Consider the following 21,288-nt stretch of genomic DNA (forward strand, 5'->3'; position numbering starts at 1 on the left):
ATTGTATTATTATTGTGAGAAGAAATTGTCTTGGTCACTCATGGGAGTTGAAGGGTTACGTGCTTTTCTTCACTTCAGTGAGGATGAGCCATGCCTGCAGAGAATTTGGGTTTGTATGGAACAGAGATAAACTAAATAATCTTCCACATGTGAATGTTGATTGTACAATGAAAATTTAAATGTCACACAGCTCATTGTAACAATGATTGTTTCAAAGTTTTTAATACATGGTTGAATGTTACTATTTACAGCAATGACATTCTCTGACTGAGTAAATATATGCATGTTGACCTTGATTATTAGGAAACGAGAGAAATTACACTGGGAGAAAATTATTTTCAACACAGCTGATAGAAGAACCTCTAGAGGTTAATTTTTTCCTTTTGTTCTGTTTGCAATGTTTCCTAAAGTTACAAGGAACCACAAAACTTATACCGAAATGATAGGCAACTGGGTAATGAAATTAGAGAGATTTATGCTAATTCAGAGAATTTACTAGAGCCAAAGAAGGATTGGATATAAAGTGTGATAAACTGACAACTGGGTAATGAACTTAGAGAGATTTACTCTAATTCAGGGAATTTACAAGAACCAAAGAAGGATTGGATATAAAGTGTGATAAAAACTGAACACTCCCAGCAAGGGTACACACAGAGCGACATCTACAGATTCCAGTGGAGACAATTCCCTCTCTAATCTATATCGACAAAGTTTACAAATAAATATCTGTGACCTTCACAAACAGCACCTCTGTTACCAGGTATAATGTACACAAGTAGATCTCTTATAGACTTTTTTGACTGCAAATTTTTGCCAAAGAAATTGGATTTCTGAAACAAAACTTTTATGACCCCTTGCATGATAAACTCTGAAAATGTTCCCAGTTTTAACATTTTTGGTTAGTTCAATCTTTCTTAGTGCTGCTCCATATGCATGGAAAGTTTATCTGGTGTCACTTTATTAACAAAGAAAACATTACCAGTTAAGAGTTATGGACTGGGGCATCAATTATTAAAAGTAATTGTTGATATAAATGACCCTAAATGTCCTCAGAATGAGTGTTATGTACTGGAGTGATTCACTGAAGGACCAGAATTCATGCTATTATTGCTGCTGCTGGAATTTTTCTTCTTGAGATGGAATTTCCCTTTCATCAGTGAGGAAATGTAAATTCGCACTTTTGTGTTATCAGTTTTCTTGATCCATATCTAAAATAATGTGAAAAAAAAATATTCAATATGTAATTTTGTATGACAAATGTATTAAAGGAAGTAAGACGAGACTTGATATTAGGATTACTTAAGTTGTGCAGGCAATGCTGTATTTCAATCATGATACCTCACATTTTAACACAGGATTTATACTCATGGTGTCACCATAAGCTATGAATTAAAAAAATTAAAGTCCAAAAGAAAGTTTGGAATGAGAAGTGTTGCATATAGCATTGCATATTAAATTAACTAAATGAGATCTTTCAAATTTGATTAGTGTCAAAAATGTAGGTAATCTCACCTCTGACTGGCCAATAGAATGAAGGGATCCACTGAAAGAAAAGAAAATGTTTCAATGACTAAAATAGAAAAGAAACTTTTTGCAACTTAATAATGATGATAAATTTGTTTTTTTAAAAAGGTAACAACAACAACAATTAATTCTGCAGGTGCCATGGTCAACAACTGTAAGAAATCTCACCTATATCTTCCATTCTCTCTTGTTTCTACAACAATACCACACCCTTTATGGAACCTAATAACGATGGAGAACCAAAGTCAAGAGATCTATTACAATACTCCTTTACAGAAGAGCACTCAAGCTAAAAATACTGCAATAAGCAATCAGCTGCACCATCTACACAAGTTTTTATGCATGGTGCTCAAATTACATTTTTTAAATCCTCCTTGAAGGTAACAAGCCTTCACCAATTAAAATTATCCTAGGGCAGTTCCTTAAGACTTATGCTGAGCTATAACAATAAACTGCACATTGATTTCACAAGACATGCTATTACCATTTTTTGTCATATAAGAGCCTTCCATCCTCGGAGCGGACCTCAACTGGGTATGAGATTTCTGAATGTGAGCCGTTTCCTGAGATATTTTACAAGAAGATTAAGTATATATCACATGAGTTGTAGACACTATAAGGCCTCCCACTATGAGCCTGAGAAGCAGTTTGGTCTAATAAATAATGAAAATTTTGTCTTTTACTAAAAGGATAACTTCTCCTTGGTGAGCAAGCTGTATTATACATGTGCTGCTTGTGAGAAATAATTTCATTAAGATACCTGAGGATGTTTTGAGACGGCTTGATCCTGTTTTATTCTGTGACTGGCCTTGTGATGATGACACCTAAAATACAGCATTAGAGATCATCAAAGTTTATAAATACCACCATAAATTTCAACTATGTGCAAATAATGATTAAACAGTTTATTCACTACAAGATCACAATTTTTTTTTCGAATAAAAAAAAAGGGTTATTCACAGTTATAAATCATCACTAAACTAAGAATAACTTCACACATCCTTTTGAAACATCCTTTTAAGCAATCACAAATGACCTTTTTTTCCTGTCCTTTTTAGAGGCACAGCAAAAAGGTACATATAATCAATCAATACTTTCATCACACTCAAAAACATTTCATCACCTCTCCTGGAAGAGAGACCAACTTGTTGAGGGCTTTTAAGTCTTCCATGATATCTTCTTCATCAAGCATGTAGTTTATCTGGGGTGAGGTTGGTTAAGATTGCCAAGACAACATAGAACTCAGGTCAAAAAGAAACAAACAGAGTTTTTAATGATGGAGAAATGCATAGGCAGGAGAAGAGTGATGAGAAACAGAAAAATATGTTCCCAATCAGAATAGAAAGTACTTCAAGTTTTAACCTTTTACACCCGAACATCAATATGTATATTCTCCATACTATAAAAATAAAAGCTAAGTTTTTTTTCGTTTGTGTCACGATGTAGTCACGTGAGACAAACAAGAAAAACTTTGCTTTTATCGTCATTCACCACGATGAATAACCACAACCTTTTCTATGAAATTCTCCATACTAGTCACAAAAATTTTCCTATGGCACTGAAGAGGATTTGTACAACCATCAAGACCCTCTTTACTTGGTGACCATTTCCTATATTCTCATAACCTTAATGTTTGATTCAGGGGTAAGATCCTGGGGAGAGACAAGATGCTAATCATTCCAAGGGGTTAGGAGGTTAAGACTACAGAGTTCTACCTAACAACCCCAGAATTCTCCAATCTGAAATGGCTACACATGACCTGGCAAAGTGATCCCTTCTATCTCACTGTCTGTTCATATCAACAGCACTTATCATATGCTGACAAATTTTTTGTACCTAGTAACAAAATAACAAAATCTTCAATAATTGAATTGTAGGGCAATGAATTCATAAGGATATGAGAAGTCTTTCTTCTTTTTTCAGGAGCAGGTAATGGGTCATTTGGTCTTCTTCTCAGTTTTCGTGTAACAGCAGGTTTCACTTCCACTGAATCTATCAAAATAGTAGAATTGTCAGTCATTTAGCATTACTACCCTAGACAATTTGCTTCTAGACAACATTTAAATCAGAGGAAAAAATTTTTGATAAAATGTACAGGTAGATTATTGCTGGTTGAAATCACCATGAGCCAACTATTATTGGTGGCTAGCAACTGTTTTATCAAAAATAACTTTTTTTTTTCAATAAAGGATGCTACAAAAACCAGAGATTGACAGCAAAACTAACTACTCAATGAAAACCCTGTAATGTGGAAGCTCCAATGAAATGAAAGCTCACAAGCTGTGACTTTTTGGTTACTTTAATTGATGCAGAGCTTCTGGATCATTATCAGTATCTGGACAACTGCCCATCTACCCCTTCCCTAACTCAACAACAGTCAATTGATAACAAGTCAGGGTTAATTTTGGGTTAGGGGAGGGGTAGGTGGGCAGTTGCCCAGATACTGATATTGATCTGAGCTTCTTTCTGTTGCTGCAAAATGCTTTGGAATTTTTGTCTACCCCAAATAATGTGTTATTCAGCAATGCTTCCTTTTGAAAAAATACCTTTATTTAACTAACCTCCGGTGAGCTCCATGGATGACCTCTCTGTCTCTATCACCTTTTTCTTCTCTTGTAGTTCATTTAGGAGTGTCTCTTTGAGTTCAACTTTCTTTTGCTAATTAAATAACGGAGAAAAATACAAACAAATGGCTTATCTTTAAACCACAACAGCAAAACCCTTAATCAAAACTCTGCAGCCATGTTAATTTTCGTTACTAAAAGTTAAACACATGTCTTCAACTAGGTTTTGGAGAATTTGGGATTAAATCAGACCAACATACCATAGTTGACTATTTTTAAAATTTGCATATACATGTTTGTTGTTAATTGTGGGAAATTGTACCAAATGCTGTAGGAAAGTGCTCAGATTAAATCTGTCTGACAAGTGTGTAAGCACGAAACTCTGAGTAACAGAGAATCATGCATGTTTCATTTTAGTTATTTTGAACTGTTAGTTGTTATATATTTTTATGCATTAAGTTTTATTGTTAAATTGTCGCTAAATCTACTGGTAAACATATTTTTACATAGAGTAGTTTAAGTAAGTTGTATGAATGATATAGGGTAGTGTTCTAGTTGTGAAAGATCATAATGCTGTACAAAAGATATTTGTGAAAGGAATAAAAAATAAATAGAATTACAAAATAATCACACAAAAACAGAATAAAACATTCCCATAACTGAGAGGCAGCCCTTACCTCATACTCCTCTTGTGCTGCTTTCTGTTCACGGACATATTCCTTCTCAACAAGCTCAATCTTTGTGAAGAATGCAAGAATATCACTATTACAAACAAATAAGACTGGGCTTCATTTTATATAGACCAAACGCAAAGGAAAAAGGTGTGTTATGTAAAATCCTGACCACAATCAAATATATATGTGAAATCAGAAAGCACTGAACAAGTAAATTTTACTTTCTTTACATAGTTTTAAAATGTGGGTATACAAGGTATATCATTTGTGAATTGAATAGAAACTAGTTGATAACTATGGAGTATATAAATTAAAGCAAGCAGTTTAGAGTTTAAACATGATTTGAAGAAAGCTGATGCCTTACTTGAAGTAAACAATAGTGACATACAAAGACAAGATGAAGAGAAAAGTTCTTAATTCTGAAGTAGGAAACAATTGATCCCTAGGTGCCACCTTTAGTTGATAACCCTAATTGATTTCATACTTACTGACACTTAAATTATTAAGTTTTATCTCTGATCGGAACAATGTATTTCCACAATAGTTTGCTTTGTGCTTTACTGTGTAAATCTCAGTACATATGAAATAAAAACATCATACTATGGAAAGTGCTTGAAAATTTTTATTCATCAGTTGTGATGTCAAAAAAACGACTGACTGAGTGAAGCAAAAAGGTGAATTTTTTGATGCATCAAAACAAATGAATAAAAATTGTTTGCACATACTTTCCATGGAATAATATCTATATCCAGTACGTACCTCATACTTCCTACAGATGTCTGAAGATTCAAGAGAAACAAGAATAGAATCAAACAAAAACATTAATGTTTGTAATAAAATGTAATCCAACCTTGTATTGTAATGCACATGTATAATAATGTTACTAATGACAACTAGTAAACAAAGCTGAAAATTAAAAGAAATGCTTTTAATACTTTACCTGCAATGAGAAGTCTCTCTGTTCTAACTAAATCAAGTTTATTCAGCCTCTTAGTGTAGTCAGAATGTTTACCTGAGAAATAGTGAAAATCGCTCTATCATTTCAAAGACAGTTTCTCACTTCCATAAAGGGTGAAGGGTGAAGGGTTAAGTCAACTACACTTTGCAGTGAAAATCCATTTTAATTTTAAGCTCAAAAGCAAATTTAATAGCAGCACTCATCTTCTTACCACTGTTCAAATTCTGTAGCTGTTGTTTAAAATCCTGTAACTTTTCTTGGTACATTCTGAAATATAAATAAACCTATAAATTAGCATTTTTAAATCTAATGAGCACATCTCGTGAAAAATACTGTGATTGTCTAGATTACATGTCAGCTCTATCTATGGTGGATTAGGTAAGACAAGTTGTCCATAAGCAATTTCTCTAACCTTTTATCAAGTGGGAAGGAATACTTACTGTTCTTTCATTTCTGTAAACTCCTCTTCAAGCTTTGCCATATCAGTTTCACTTGCATCTTCTGTATCTAAAGTTCAATTTAGATAACATTTTTAATCATACATGTACCTTGTAGCATGGGTACAACATACTATTCAACATTACAAAAATGGATTTCTCAGCTTCAAATTTTCAATTCTCTCTAGCATACAGTATATCAGGGATTTATAGCTGAATAAATAAATTCACACTGTCTGGCTTTAAAAAGAATATTATCAAAGTCTTATCAATGATAAAAAAATATCTTGATTGATCAAAGCCCATAAACCAATTGCAAATATTTAATCAAACATTTTTTTGTTAACCATTGCCATGGAACCCAATCTTTCATACAGTCAAAACATAGAGAGGGAACTCCTTTCTTAACTGTATGAATCTTAAGTGTTTTGGGGTTAATCGGCATATCTAAAAAAAAAATACCTGGAGCTCACATACATGCACAAGTATCCAAAATTTCATGCAGGCACCTTAGCTAACCCTGAGAGCAATGAAAAACTGTACCCACTAAAAATGAATCTACTATCAAACAATGCAAATCAAGAGTCTGTTGACTATAATGTATGAAACATTACACCCTACATATTTTGCAACTTAACATGTAAACATATCCATGCATGCACTGCTGAGTTCCACAAGTAAAACAAACTACCCATTTTTCGATCCATCCATACAAATTGTCGCACTCTCAATAACTAAATTATACCTTCATCTGATTCGTTCATGTGGAAAAATCCCCTATCTTCATCGTCATCATAAACATCAGAACGATTGTCATCAAAGCTCGCCTCTCGATTGAACACTGCCGCCATTTTTTTGATCCTTCCCGAAGTCCGTGGTGCGCAGGCTTGATTGCTAAATACGCTGTCCTCTGATGAATCGCTCCGAGGGCTCACGCTCCTTCCAGACTGCTACAAAAGAAAAACAATTTTTTTAAAACTCGATACACTAAACTCTGTCTATGTGTCACTGATAGAAAATTTCAGCGATCTTTTGTACTATCCCTTAGAAACTGTTTTACGCAGCTTTTTTCAATTATCTCCTGAGAAACGGGTACCGGCCAGAAGTTTCCTTCAAGATCGATCTTGCGTCCTCCTTCGACGCAACAGCAAACGCGCGCAGATAAGAGAGTCACAGCTGACTTTTGATCGCCAAGAAACGAAAATCGCTCCGAAAAAATTACCCCTGAACAAATATGATCCAAATATTTGACATCTTCGGTTAAGGCTTTGTTCCCCTAATTGAAATCAACTCGAAGTTGTAAGTTCAAAAGCCAACAGAAAGGTCTAGAGAGCTATGGACGTCTGAAATCGACATGACAAGTACTGGGCAAAGCCATACATTACGACTTCTGAATATCTCCAACATAAAATATCAAATACATGTTCATCCTCTGCCTGACGCAACAAGATTTTTCATCGAAAAAAAATTATGTTTTATTTTATATATCGAGAAACTGCACACTATAGTCTCGAGACCCTCCTACCTACACAAAAGATCGACGCGAGTAGTAACACTTCCAAGCAAATTATTTCAACCATTGCGTATTATCCAAAGACAAGTGATACTGCACTTTCTGAGAGCCTTGAAAATTTCAATGTAATTCAAACCGTAAGTAAATATGACAGAAGCGCCCTTACTTTCATCGCGCACTACACTTGATTTTTGAAGAAGGGAAGAAGGAAGACAGCATGAACTATTTCGTCCCACGCAAAGATCTTCAAAAAGAAGAAAATCATGCCGGTCGTTCGGTCAACGCAAACTAAATCTTACGTGAAAACTGCAATAGTTAGTTACCTTTTTACCCTTGCCTCCAAGTTTTCTTTTTCCTTTGACAGTACTCGCAGTGGACCTTTTTCTTCGCATTTTCTTGTGGGATTTTGTGCCTTCGACTCCTTTCAACTTGGGCATCTCGCTGTCTGAGAGCAAAGCCAGATAGACTTTCCTATTTTCAGACCAAGGCAAATTTCATTCAATTTGATCTATGCCGGAGAATCCACCAGGAGACAGGGACTAATATAGGAAAAAAGGGAAGAAACCCGTGGGTGAAGATTCACTCCAAGCCAGAGCGCGAGTGAAAATTGTTGGTTACATTTCCTGCAACTATTTTTAGAAGAAAGCCGTTGATTGGCTCTCTGTTTGCGATTTACTTCCGGTTTCTTCCCTATGCTGAGTGACCACGCCAAATTGAAGGTTGGTACTTCCATCGCGACACTCACGGGAGTCAATATGGTAAGTCGTTTGTAATGAGAAATTTTAGCTTAATTATATTCCACATTCGTCATTTTAGAGATGATAAGAAAGCCTTTACCTTTGGTCAAAATTATCCGATGGTATTTTGTGGCTAGTTCACCTTTAATGGAGCTTTTAGTTTCGAGTGTAGCAACATTTAATACTCGGTCACATGTCAGATCAACCCTTTGCCCAGATTTTCAGTTTTATCCTGCAAGGTTGTTTCTTTTTCAGACACAATATGGCATGATAGAGAAGGCTGACCGAAAATATTTTATTTCTTGGTTGGGTACAAAAGGCAATACTAGTATCATAATATCAGGGGTGCATTTAATACCCGTGGGATACGGAACAGAGGAGTAGATGATGAGATCGGGAACCCGGGGTGCTTGATTCCTTGAAATTTTGGTCTTAACTTCTTACGGTAGCTTATACGAATGGCTAGAAGTTACACTATAACAATAACCAGAGTATACTTTTTTAAAACCTGATTGAGGTAATCTTATAGAAAAGTGTTATAACATCTTCCACAAAAAAGCTAGAATTTGGAAATGGACAGGAAATGCAAGGGAATGTACAGCAGCTACTTTTATTAGAAATCCAATTAGTAATGAAATTTTTACTGTATTTACTTTACTTCACATCTTGTAGCTTGTTCTTGTACTTGGGGACCTTCACATTCCTCATCGGCAACACAGTTTACCAGCAAAGTTTAAAAAATTGTTGGTGAGTCAATCATGTTAGTAGAAATTCTTACTTCCTTGCTACCTTGCACTAAGTCATTCAGTCTCTGCAAACAGAAATAATACATTTAATACACAAACCCTGTGTGAAAATGACCATAGACTTAACAAGTATATTACAAGTTGCCTGGCATTTTTTGCGTATCTTTATATATCAGAATAATTAGTTAAATCTTTACACCCCAAGAGTGACTTGATTGTTCAGCAATTCTCTATGTCAGCACTATGAGAAATGTATAGAGAACTGTATGAAGAATATGTATATTGATGCCAGGGTGTAAAGGGTTTAGAAATTGCCCTCCTAATGAAATTACATCATCCAGCATAAAGTTGATGAGATAAAACAAACTTGTTTGCTGGAGAGTGACATCTTGAAATAAGAACAAATTCTTTAACTAATTTGGAAAGGAATATACCAGGGTGTAAAAATTGGAGGGTAGAATTTCTTGTAGAATTTGAGAGTTAAAGGGTTATAATTTCATTTGGCTTTGTCTTTTTATTTCTCAGGTACCTGGAAAAATACAGCACATCTTATGCACTGGAAATCTCTGTGCAAAAGATTCATATGACTATCTCAAAACACTGGCCAGTGATGTCCATGTTGTCAGAGGGGATTTTGATGAGGTAGTTTGAAAACCAATTTTCCTCTTTTGCTGTGGTAATGTGATGTAATGTTTGCGTGATAATTTAACTGCAAATTGGAATTCAAGCTCTTCACTTTTTGACAGCTTTTAAAAGGTTATATGTTATTGAGTTTCACAAAGTCCTCTGTTTCTTTTTCGCAAGATGTCAATCTTTAATTCTAGTGTGATGTAAATGGTGAAAATGCTGGCTGAGACACCATTAAATTCAGTTATTACTGTGTGCAAATCTCATACTTAATCACTTAGTTATTAGTCTTAACCCTTTTTAACTCCCATCAGTGACCAAGATAAAATTTCTCCTCACTATATCAATACAATATCCAGCAGACAAGTGATGAGAATAAAGAAAAATGTCAATCAGAGGATTAGTAGTTGATCCAGTACCAAATTCTTTGAACTTATGTGATAAGAATTGCATGGCAAATAGTAAAGAGAATTACCAATGAGATCTTAGCAGTAAAAGGGTTGAAAAGAGGGGGAAAAAATGGGGGGATAATATCAGAACAACAACATGAGAAAGTTGTTTAGGAATTTTAGATTAGAGTATTCATAGATTGCTAATCAGAAGTGAGTGATTTTTCATACAGAAATGTATTGAATTTAATATTTCAAGTGGTGTTTCAGAGTTTATAGAATCCACAGATTGACAAGGACACATATTTCTTTTCAGAATTTATCTTATCCTGAGCAGAAGGTAGTGAATGTGGGACAGTTTAGGATAGGAGTATGTCATGGTCATCAGATCGTTCCATGGGGGGACCCTGAGTCCCTTGCAATGGTGAGTGATGTAACACTAATATTAAATAAAGATCTAATCAGTAAATCTCCTTTTTAGCTGCTTTATCTATCATCATGATAGAAATCAATTGGAGAGTTAGAGGTATATCAAGATACAGCTGATGAATTTGTCAAGTATTGTTTAATGTGTAATAGTTGTATGGAGTGTTGTTATGATAATAGTTTTGTTTTTGTCTTTAACAGCTTCAGCGGCAGCTCGATGTCGACATACTTATTTATGGCCACTCACACAAGTTTGCTGCATATGAACATGAGGGAAGGTTTTATATCAATCCTGGTTCAGCCACTGGAGCATATCATCCACTACAAAGGTAGAAATAAAAGTAAAATATACATCTGGTATCTCCAAGCTACGATCATTTCGATTAATTGTCATAAAGAAAAACAAGTATTTTTAGCCACTAAATTTGCAGCAAATTTTTTTATTTGGTGATCTGTACTTAATGGCCATGCAGTAGTTTTGTAAACATATACATAAAAGAATATGACTTGTATCTATTTCTTTTAGACTACTCTTTTTTCTTGTGAATAGTATTTTATTTTTTGCAAGTCACCAAGTGGCAATTTGCAAAAGGTTAAGCTTAGAGCCCCTCTTTAGAAAGGAATTTATGAAAAATAATAAAGAAATAAGGTAAATCTATGAAAATTGAGTGAAATTTAAACAATTCTTTCTTTAAAGAGCATCTTTTGAGCACCCTTAGAGCTTTCCTTGCACTCAACTTGTGCTTCTCTTCCATTTTCTGTAAACACAAAAAAATAACAGTGCTGTGCTCTATGAATACAGTGGTGGCTACCCATGGTGATTTTGTATCAAAACAATTTTTTTCCTCTACTGCAGTGACACTGTACCATCATTTGTGTTGATGGACATTCAAGGAGGTACTATTGTAACATATGTGTACCAGCTCATTCAGGATGATGTGAAGGTGGAGAGGATTGAGTACAAGAAACCAGTGTAATGAAATGGGTTCATCATCGTTTGTAGTCAGTTTTTTTTTAATCCCAGATGCTAATATTGTATATTAGGTATCATTCTGAGTGTAAAAAGACATTTACAAAAAGAAAACTTGAAAATGTTTGACTTGTAACTGTAAAGAATGTAAAAAAAGGAATAGGAACAGTACAAGAGGAGACACAGTAGCTATGATTATTCACAAATGAGTTGCTTTTACTGAACTGAAAGAAAGCAACATTATCTTAGTCTATATTATCAGTTTGATTTGTTGGTAACTGTTTGAATAAAAAGAGGCATGTGACTTGTTCTTTTTGTGGAAAAGGGGTTTAAAGTGGCAGTTTCTAAACAAACAGAATTTCACTTTAGTCTGCACTTCTATTGTGCAGGCAAGACCCAGCTTGACTAGGTGTACTGTTGTATACATTTTGTAAATCTTTCAAATAAAGGTTTGTAGCTTCTAAATGCATCTCATCCACATGCTTCAACTATTTTTATAGTTAGGTGAGACCTATTGAGGTCATAACTGTACTTTGATCATTTATCTGGGATAGGTATACTGAAGGTTTGAAGTGATAAGATAAACTACCAAGGGTTACCCTACCCTTCAGGAAAAAAAGGAAAGGTCTCAGGCAAGGTGGGATGGGTAATAATCTTTGAACCACCACCTCAACTAGTTACAATGTAGACTCCAAAATGATTCTCCCAGATAACCTTAAAACCTTTACACCCTAACATCAGAATGCATATTCTCCATACTTTTCTCTTTACATTTCCTAACAATCAGGGATGATACTGTAAAGAGAATTTAGATGCTAATCACTCTTACTAGACTAACATCATTTCTCTTACATTTTCACTCTGTAACCTAACATTATGGTCACAAGAATAAGGGAAATGATCACCAACCAGAGAAGTTCTTGACTGTTTAATTCTCCTTGTCAGCACCTAAGAATTGTGAAGATAACAGTATGGAGAATATGCATACTGATGTTAGGATGTAAGGGGTTAACTGGAAGTTTTCTCAATCAAGCCAGGTGTGTCTTTTCCAGCCTTTCCTTGCAAGTGACAAGGCAGGGAGATTTTTCAGCAAATTTCCTTGTACTTGTTTTGACCCCTCGCCCCACCCCCACCCCTTTACTACCATGATTGGCTCATTCATTAACTCTCCACTCTAGGTGCAAAACACTTCTTCTTAACCCTTTCACTCCCAAGATCTAATTAGTAATTCTCCTTACTATCTGCCATACAATTCTTATGATGAATAAGAGAACTAGGTATTGAGATCAACTAATAATCCCATGATTGATATTCTTCTCTATTCTCATCACCTGCCTGCTTTATATTGTATTGATATTGTAAGGAGAAATTCTGTCTTGGTCACTTGTAGTAGTGAAAGGGTATAATTACTTACAGAGTAGGAGAAGTTCCATCTAACTCAGTTGAATTCTTACTCATTGACAGGTTTGTTTAATGTCTCTTCCAGTTTGAGAAATGTATTGATGTGTGGAGAATGCACAGGTTGATTGCTATTACAGAGTTCAACACTTTTAAAATTTTTACAAAATTTAAAAGAATCCAATGCCAACACTGCAGTACATTGCAAGGTTATTAAATCAATTTTATTTTAAATCTTCTTAACAACTATCATTCCCTCTATCTCCCTGCCCTTTTTCTTACAACAATAAAATTAATAAACGGAAACTCCTCTCCCCAAGTAACATATAATAAAATTTCTGTGGAAAGAAGAGAAGCCATATCTTCCTCAATTGAAGAACTAATAGAAAGTATGTTACAGTCTCTAATGATGACCAAAATTAATAAACATTTAATTGGTAACACTTATCTGACCCAAAGCAAAATACTGTGTACTGAAAAAAAGGAAACAACATAAATTTTATGCTAGCTGACAGACCTTCCCTAGCACATGCAGAAAATTTGACATGATCAATTATGGTAATCTTAAACTATAGAAATTGCAAAAAAATGTTGATAAATAGTCTATAAAATAAATAACTGTCTACAAATGTGCATTTCCATGAAAAGGATACTCAGTGCCTTTTAAGAGGTTTTTTGTACAAAATTCAACTTTTAATGAACTTTTTAGGGTTTATCTTCATTATTATGGTTCACAGGTGAATTTCTAACAAAACGTTTTCCTGAAATGTTTGGAAAATTTAAGCATCAATTAGAATCAAGCATAAACAAGACTAGCAAAAGGAATAAATGTACCATTTCTTACTGGTAATTTTATTATTTCCAATATTAATATTAGTGAGATAAACAAAAGGCAATATAATTACAACATCAATCAGTTTAGAAGATTAAATACTGTTACTTCAATCAAATGCTAGGTCTATCTTGCAAGACAAGGACTAAGTTTTGACCCTCTATTTGAACTCAAGGTCCACATATAACTTATCACATTTATTTGGTCAACACAAAAACAAGGACCATGTTGGAACAAATTTACCCCTTTTGTTTTCATTTTTGTCACTTCTTATCATGTACTTTTTTTTGCTCTTCGGTATTTTGTTAATTACGCTTTTTTGTTACGTGCTGTATGTAAATTTAGTTATATAGTTTATTGTCTCACCCCTTTATTTTAAACAGTGTTTTTTGTGCCTATCCGTAATCAGTGTTTGTAGAAGTAGATTTTTCCTTTTCTTGGTTTTCCCAACCACCACCCATAGGTATCCTCAGCATTTAGTAAGCAGCTTTATTGTCATCATTTCCTTTAATTTTGTTTTGCAGTGGCTTCTAGGTAGTTTGTCTGTGTAGTAATTATTATTTTTTTGCTTTGTAAGAATTTACTTTTTTCTGACACATTATAGTAAAACATTTGCTGAGGCGTTGCTTTGTTTTTTTCGTCGAATTGGCCCTTGCCTGTTCAGAACAGATCTTACGAGGACTTTAGTAAGAAAACATCTTCATAAGCTCTCTTTGATTTTATTTTATCCACATCTCCATTTCTCCTGGAGAAAAAACTATGCCAAGTTAAATGCACAGTAAGAAAACATCTTCATTAGCTTGCTTTGATTTTGTTTTGTCCACATCTTCATTTATCCTTGAGAAAAAACTATGCCAAGTTAATTTCACTAGAAGTAGGCCCTACAGTCAACCATTTTACTATTAATTTTAAAATCACTTTTAATTAGTCTCAGTAAAAGTATTTTCAACATATAAATTGCTTTCATACATCTTTGTTACTCCTATAGAAATAGTAGGTGACCTTCTGAGAATCTATTAGGAGATCAAAATTGTCACTAGGTTGATTTTCAGTGAACCTAAAAAAGCATAGACATTTATTACATGAGTTTGAAGAATATATTAGTCATGTTAATGATGAGGAAATGTGACACATTTAAAAGTTGTCCTGTTTGGTAACCAGACATTTCGCACAAAAGACTTTTCGCACAAAAGACTTTTCGCACAAGTCTTTTAGCACAAGTTTTGGACCGTTCACACAATTCTTAGTGGTCATTTCGCACAATAATTATAAGTGAGAAACATCAATATAAAATGAATACTGATTGATACTGATAAGACATTTCACCAATTCTTCCACTGGATCGAAATGCTTGTAAACACGATCACTATTCTTACTTGAAGAAAGGAGAATTATAGTTATAGTGCGAAATGACCACTAAGAATTGTGCGAACGGTCCAAAACTTGTGCTAAAAGACTTGTGCGAAAAGTCTTTTGTGCGAAATGTCCTGTTTTCATTGCCATAATCACTCCTCTTGCTCAGCAGCAGCACCCACTCGCTGTCCCTCACCCCAGTTGAATCCCCCAGGCCTGTCTTCCTCTGGGAGGGGTTGGTAGTTTGGATCCTCAGGGGGGGCATCAAAAATGGCTTTCCTACATACAATTCAGACACAGAGAACTGATGTTAATGAAAGGTATGGAATAACAAAAGATCCCAGTCCTCTGAGAGGATTCAAAACCCCAGCCCCAGTTCTGATTTCACTTTCCTGTGCTCAGAAAAAACTTTGTTAGATATAACTTTCATCTTATTTATATTCCTAGACATATCTGAATTTTTCTCAAGGATATTTTAAAGACGTCACTTCTCCTTTTGACTTAATAATTGCACTTTTCTTGTAGTTTCAATTATTTTAGATCCATATATGAAGTTCTAGAGTCATATTAACTTTTCTTATCCAACCAACATGTTCCAAATGGGGTTAGAGCAAAAGGAAATGGAGAGTATCAACCCTTTCACATCCAGGAGCGAGCACTTCTCTGAATTCTCCTTACAATATCAACATGTTATCGAATGGAAGGGTAATTAAAAGAAAGAATTACATCAGCCAAAGAACCCTGTTGGATCTTAAACAAATTTCTCAGAGCTCAAGTTAAAAGAAATGTATGGCAGACAGTAAGGAGAATTCACTTGGAGATCTTGGGTGCGAAAGGGTAAAGAAAAACCAGCAGATTAAGCAAAGAGTTTGGCAAACAAGGCCCCAAAATAAGACTGTAGGTTAAAAAACCCAGGCTTGCACCAGAGACTTTCAGAAATCCATTGTTTTCTTGTTTCTCTACACTCGATGATAAGTGATTAATCAAAATTATGCAAAGTAAGGGTGTTTCAGAATATATTTCATACAGGATTCCTGGAGTCCTGAGTATCCTAAACCCTCCTGGCTGCTCTGGAAACACATCCTCCAAGAAATAATACACATGACCTACAGCAATACCTGCAAAGATTTGTGAAATTTGTCAGTTAAAACTTTATTTAATCCTGAAAATATCAGCTAAACAATTAGTGTTTGGGACTCTCACTCAAATGGGGAGAAGGAAGCCAGAAATTTTATAATTTCCAACATCAGGCTAAAATTTAATGAGAGCCTTCAGGTCTTTCTAAATAAGAAAACAGCAATAATATACAGTATTTACTACTAATAGGTTGTCGCATGGGCAACAAACAAAGTTTGGCGTACAATCTTAATCAATTTAGCTACTTTCTAACAGTCCCAGGTAACTTAGTATTAACTGAAACTGACTGAAAAAGCTGATAAGGAAATATCACAAAACACCAGTGATTTTCCTATTGACCACTTTGACAAGGATTTCTTTATAAATACAAGCTCTCTTAACCCTTTAACTCCCAGGTGTGATTAACATGTAACTTCTCCCTATAATATCCATACACTATCCAGCAAACAGGTGATGAGAATATTCAAACTTATCAGGTAGAAGCTGTCATCATGATCTAACAACAAATTCTTGTAACCAATTTACTAAGTGCATCAGCAAGAGAAGAGCATTTAACATCATATCTTGGGAGTTAAAGGGTTTACATATTTAAAACTTAACTAGCACAACATGATAAAATTTCTTGTAGGAAAGATGAGGCAAATCTGAGTGAAATTACCTATAAGGTCCACCATGACAGAATTTCCCAACATGAGGGAAAACCCAAACAGCACCCATGGTAAATAGGGTGCCTTAAAAGTAAGAAGACCAAAAAAGTTCATTCGTATTAAGGGGTTTCTCCTGCTCCAGATGTACACTAACATAATGGTGAAAGCCTGGCCCAGAAAAACTAAATTAACAAACAAAGCAATGACCTGATGACAAGGTGTCAAGGAAATTTTAACTGAAAGAAAAATCTCTAGTATGAAATTTTCTGTTACAAACATTTAATGACATTTAACTATTCAGTCAAACATGTTCAAGTTATCACTCACATTATCAGTGACTAATTCATATGCTCTTTTCTGAGCAATGTTCCACGCATTTGATGTATGATTCATAAAGGATACAGTCATTATAGCTCCACCAAATATAAACATGAAAACAAAATCCGCTGTTCGTCCTCGGAATGACCCTTCCTCTAACATCCTACAGTAGCGGTAGCTTTCAAGCGTCAAGGAATTTTCATTTTCCATAATCATGGCAAAACATTTTTAATCATGAAAACCACAAGAGTACATATGATCTTACAATATCACCCCTGAATGAAAAATTATGGTCATGACAGTAAAGGGAATGATCACTAGGTGGAGAGGCATATGATTGAAATTCTCCTTATTGCTAACAAAGGAAATGTACAGAGAAAAGTATGGAGAATACAATTAGCGATCTTAGGGTGTAAAGGGTCAATATCCGTAGTATCACTTCATAAGCACTTAGGTCAACCATTTAAGCAGTAACTTTGCAAACTTAAAAATTAAAGAGAAGGATACGTGAAAATCATGTTGAAGAAGAAATTGAATCCAATTGTTCCAAAAAACATAAAATTAGTTACCAGTCTCCAAAACTAAAACATAAGTAGAAAAATTCTTCAATATCTCATCAGAAGAGTAATTTGATTACATTTCTTGTTTTTCTCCATTTCAGGGGCCGGTTGTGCAAAAGAGGGTTAAGTCTTAACCCAGGGTTAAGTCAGCCTAACCTTGGGGTAAAATTTTAGTCAAGTTGTTCGAAGGTTAACTCTAACCTCAGGTTAAACAGCAGGTTAAATTTAACCCACCGTGTGAGTAGGGTTAAATAGCTAACCTCTGGTTAAATAAAGAATAAAAATGGCGAACTTGTTGTTTTGTGATTTACACCATCGGCGAAGGGCAAGGAAATTCAGAACCAGCACTCAGTTCGAAATCAACGATTTCACAGACAAAGAGCTGCATGCACATTATTGCTTTAAAAGAGAGTCCATTTTATTCATTACAAATCTTGTTGCCGGTGATATAACTCACAACACTCAACAAAATCACACCTTATCACCACTCCACCAAGTTTTAATTGCCCTCCAGTTTTAAGCAAGTGGAGGTTTTTTTCAAGTTACAGGCAACACCTTCAGTGTGGATAAGTCCACTGTTTCCCACGCCATTACGGTATCCAGTCAACTCGCCGACGGTCCAACTCGCCGACATATAAAATCAAGTAGAGACATCAGCAAGTTGGTCCTCAATCCAGTACAACTTATTAGAAGTTAAACATACAGAAAAGTAAATGATATTTAGTAAAAAAACACTGGTGAACATTGGTGAACATCACCACTGTAAAGACTCATCATGTCAATCGCTCAGATTTTTTAAAGAAAACTTGGCTTTCTAGACAAGATCTTTAGTAAAAAGCAATTATTTTTATTTGCAACAAAGTTTATAAGGACCTCAAGGCGAATAAAGCAAAGTAAACATTGCCAATGACTATATCAGCTTTAGACGCGAATGAGTCTTTACAGTGTTGTTGTCGCACAATAACTCGTTTGCGTCTTAAGCTGTTATAGTCATTGGTGATGTTCACCAATGTTTAAGCTTCTGTTTTATGTTCACCAGTGTTTTTTTACTAAATATCGTTTACTTTTCAGTATGTTTAACTTCTAATAGGTTGTATTGGATTGAGAACCAACTTGCCGACATCTCTACTCAATTTTATACGTCGGCGAGTTGGCATTGGCGAGTTGGACCGTCGGCAAGTTGACTGTAATTCGCCATTATGGATGCGTCTCGAGCTCTAGCGGCAAAACAGGCCGCTTTATCAAGTGGCCTTTGACACAAGATGAATGTGCAAAAATTAAAAACAAATTTTATATTCGCAGAGGATTTCCTGGCATTGTTGGATGTGTGGACAGAACTCATGTGAGATTACAAGCACCTACACAGAATGAAAACAACTATGTAAACAGAAAAGGTTTTCATTCAATCAATGTACAAGCTGTCTGCAGCCATGCAGGTGAGTAGACTTTTTGCTATAGCAAGACCTCCCAAAGAAAATAAAAATGTAGACATCTAAGATAAAATTCATACACGAACCAAAACATTTGAGGAGGACCGAGCTTTAACCTCAACAAAACTATTATTTGATTTGAAGGCATGTTTACCAATGTTGTTGCCCACTGGCCAGGAAGTATTCACAATAGCCATGTCTTTTGGACAAGTAATATTTGCAGTTATTTGCAAAATAACCATTGCTCCCTACATGATGGCGTTCCTATCAGGGACAGTGGATACACCTGCAGTCCATCCCTAATGACACCATTCGAAACAACAAGAACTCCATCCTAAGAAGCCTACAATAGTGCACACACAAAAACAAGAGTGGTGATAGAGAGCAAACGTTTGGCTGATGAAAAAGGCGATTTCATGTGCTGCATGCAGAAATTAGAATGGCACCTGAAAAGGTTTATATGATTGTGGGTGCTTGTGCAGTGTTGCACAACATTACTTTGCTGTTACACAAGCCTATGGAGGATAAAAAGGTAGAAGAGCTGGCAGATGTGGATCCCTACCATGGACCTCAACAGGGTCTGTCAATAAGGGACCACATCTGTCAAACATTTATTGGTCAACACTTTTAACATGTGTGCTGTCTTGACTTTCTGTGATCCTTTGTCATTTAAATTATTAATAGGTGATGAGTTGATTTCAATAGTAATTTGGTGTAAATAGGCACTTGTAAATTTGTTTAAAATATTTTTTTTCAAAGACTCCAAATTGCATTCGCCCATTTTGTTGTCTTTAAAAAATTTACTCTGTAACATAATAAATGCAATTTGGTGTAAGTAAATCAAATAATTCAAATAAATTGTGGATTCTTTATTTTTATATTGTTACTTCACTGGTATTGTGTATTTGATATTGTACTAATATGCTACTGCAGAATATTGATCAAGGCAATGTGCAATAATGTATAATGTACTGCATTTCACCCCCCCCCTCCCAATGCTGATGGAAATATTTCTAGGCTTGTGCGTGTAAATTTTTCCATTTTTCTCTGACCTCAGTGGTCATCCTCTGAGCAACTCCTATGGCGTTGGCAGCATCCACGATTTTACACCATATTTCATTTTTTTTTTTTGGTTTGTGACGCTGTTCGTAAGTTTACTTTGTATAATAGAAAGGTTTTCCTCTACTTTTTCCGTTCAGATGGCTATTTCAGACGTGCTGAAATTTTGTTTACAGGCTTTACATGAGACCGCAGGGGGAAGCCATTCTGTAGCTCGCAACTTGCTCACCATAGCAACAATTTATTAAAAGAATATTATGGGGGTTAACTAACCAGCTCTTTAACCGTACTTTGAGAAACGCTATTTTAACCCTGTGTTAACAAACCTGCAGTTAAGAAATTTGACCCTCAGTTAGCCCTAACCTCAGGTTAGTTTAACCCTCTTTTGAACAACTGGGCCCAGATGTTTAAATTTTTACACTAAAAAGTAAATGAGGAGTAAAAGGTTCTAAATAGAAAATGCATGTCATCTTAACAAGCTTACATTAACACACACACACACATATATATATATATATATGCACATTTCCATTGAAAAATTTTATCTATCAATAAGAAAATGTGATTTTTATGAAAATTAAAATGTAGCTTACGTTTATGATGTAGGTACACGGAAGAAACGACAAGAAAGACCAACCTGATATCTTTGAAATATAAGTTCGGGATTGAAATAAAGCTGGAACGGAGTTATCAGCTCAAGTTGCTAAAAACAAACAAAAGCAAGAAGAAAGATTATGACAGATCAGTCCCCTGCACAACGAGAAATTTCTCTGTTTTCTTCCCTGCATGCGAAGAAAAGCGGCAGAAACTTTAACTACATGGTCATATTTACCACTGCAAGTGTTGTTACTACACAGGCAGTTGTATACGTCCGTGTAACCACGGGGATCTGCATGTATTCTTGTTGAAAAGTTTGGTACGCCATCTTGCCTGAGCTTCCTCAAAGACACGTCAGTGATTCCAGACTTCTGCATTCATTATGATCTGCG

At 35.0% G+C, this 21,288-nt stretch overlaps 3 protein-coding genes across 4 annotated transcripts; 1 reads left to right on the forward strand and 2 right to left on the reverse strand.

The window, feature by feature from the left end:
- Window positions 1-194: 194 nt before the first annotated feature.
- On the reverse strand, window positions 195-8,297 carry LOC113685733 (sin3 histone deacetylase corepressor complex component SDS3). 2 transcript variants are annotated; one of them, XM_027203282.2, is made up of 15 exons: window positions 7,994-8,297; window positions 6,903-7,104; window positions 6,161-6,227; window positions 5,932-5,987; window positions 5,703-5,774; window positions 5,522-5,541; window positions 4,766-4,825; window positions 4,086-4,182; window positions 3,424-3,516; window positions 2,648-2,730; window positions 2,285-2,348; window positions 2,009-2,087; window positions 1,693-1,746; window positions 1,513-1,543; window positions 195-1,208 (listed from the first exon to the last, which is right to left on the reverse strand). In XM_027203282.2, exons 1-15 carry the CDS (start codon window positions 8,105-8,107, stop codon window positions 1,062-1,064), a joined length of 1,239 nt encoding a protein of 412 aa, XP_027059083.1. In that variant the 5' UTR covers window positions 8,108-8,297; the 3' UTR covers window positions 195-1,061. The 2 variants fall into 2 exon arrangements, with proteins under 2 accessions (XP_027059083.1, XP_027059074.1); XM_027203273.2 differs by having other exon boundaries at window positions 6,903-7,107.
- LOC113684367 (vacuolar protein sorting-associated protein 29) lies at window positions 8,288-12,030 on the forward strand. The gene is made up of 6 exons (XM_027201729.2): window positions 8,288-8,428; window positions 9,080-9,154; window positions 9,679-9,795; window positions 10,486-10,593; window positions 10,797-10,924; window positions 11,452-12,030. Exons 1-6 carry the CDS (start codon window positions 8,363-8,365, stop codon window positions 11,570-11,572), a joined length of 615 nt encoding a protein of 204 aa, XP_027057530.2. The 5' UTR covers window positions 8,288-8,362; the 3' UTR covers window positions 11,573-12,030.
- A 1,135-nt stretch (window positions 12,031-13,165) lies between these two features.
- Window positions 13,166-21,265, reverse strand: LOC113685314 (derlin-2). The gene is made up of 7 exons (XM_089190112.1): window positions 21,132-21,265; window positions 20,937-21,002; window positions 17,758-17,831; window positions 17,335-17,428; window positions 16,944-17,139; window positions 16,176-16,266; window positions 13,166-15,427 (listed from the first exon to the last, which is right to left on the reverse strand). The coding sequence occupies exons 1-7, from the start codon at window positions 21,222-21,224 to the stop codon at window positions 15,301-15,303; spliced, it is 741 nt and encodes a 246-aa protein (XP_089046238.1). The 5' UTR covers window positions 21,225-21,265; the 3' UTR covers window positions 13,166-15,300.
- Window positions 21,266-21,288: the final 23 nt, after the last annotated feature.

The sequence above is a fragment of the Pocillopora damicornis genome, chromosome 12 (assembly GCF_964200805.1).
Source record: "Pocillopora damicornis chromosome 12, jaPocDami1.2, whole genome shotgun sequence".
Classification (NCBI taxonomy): Eukaryota; Metazoa; Cnidaria; class Anthozoa; order Scleractinia; family Pocilloporidae; genus Pocillopora; species Pocillopora damicornis.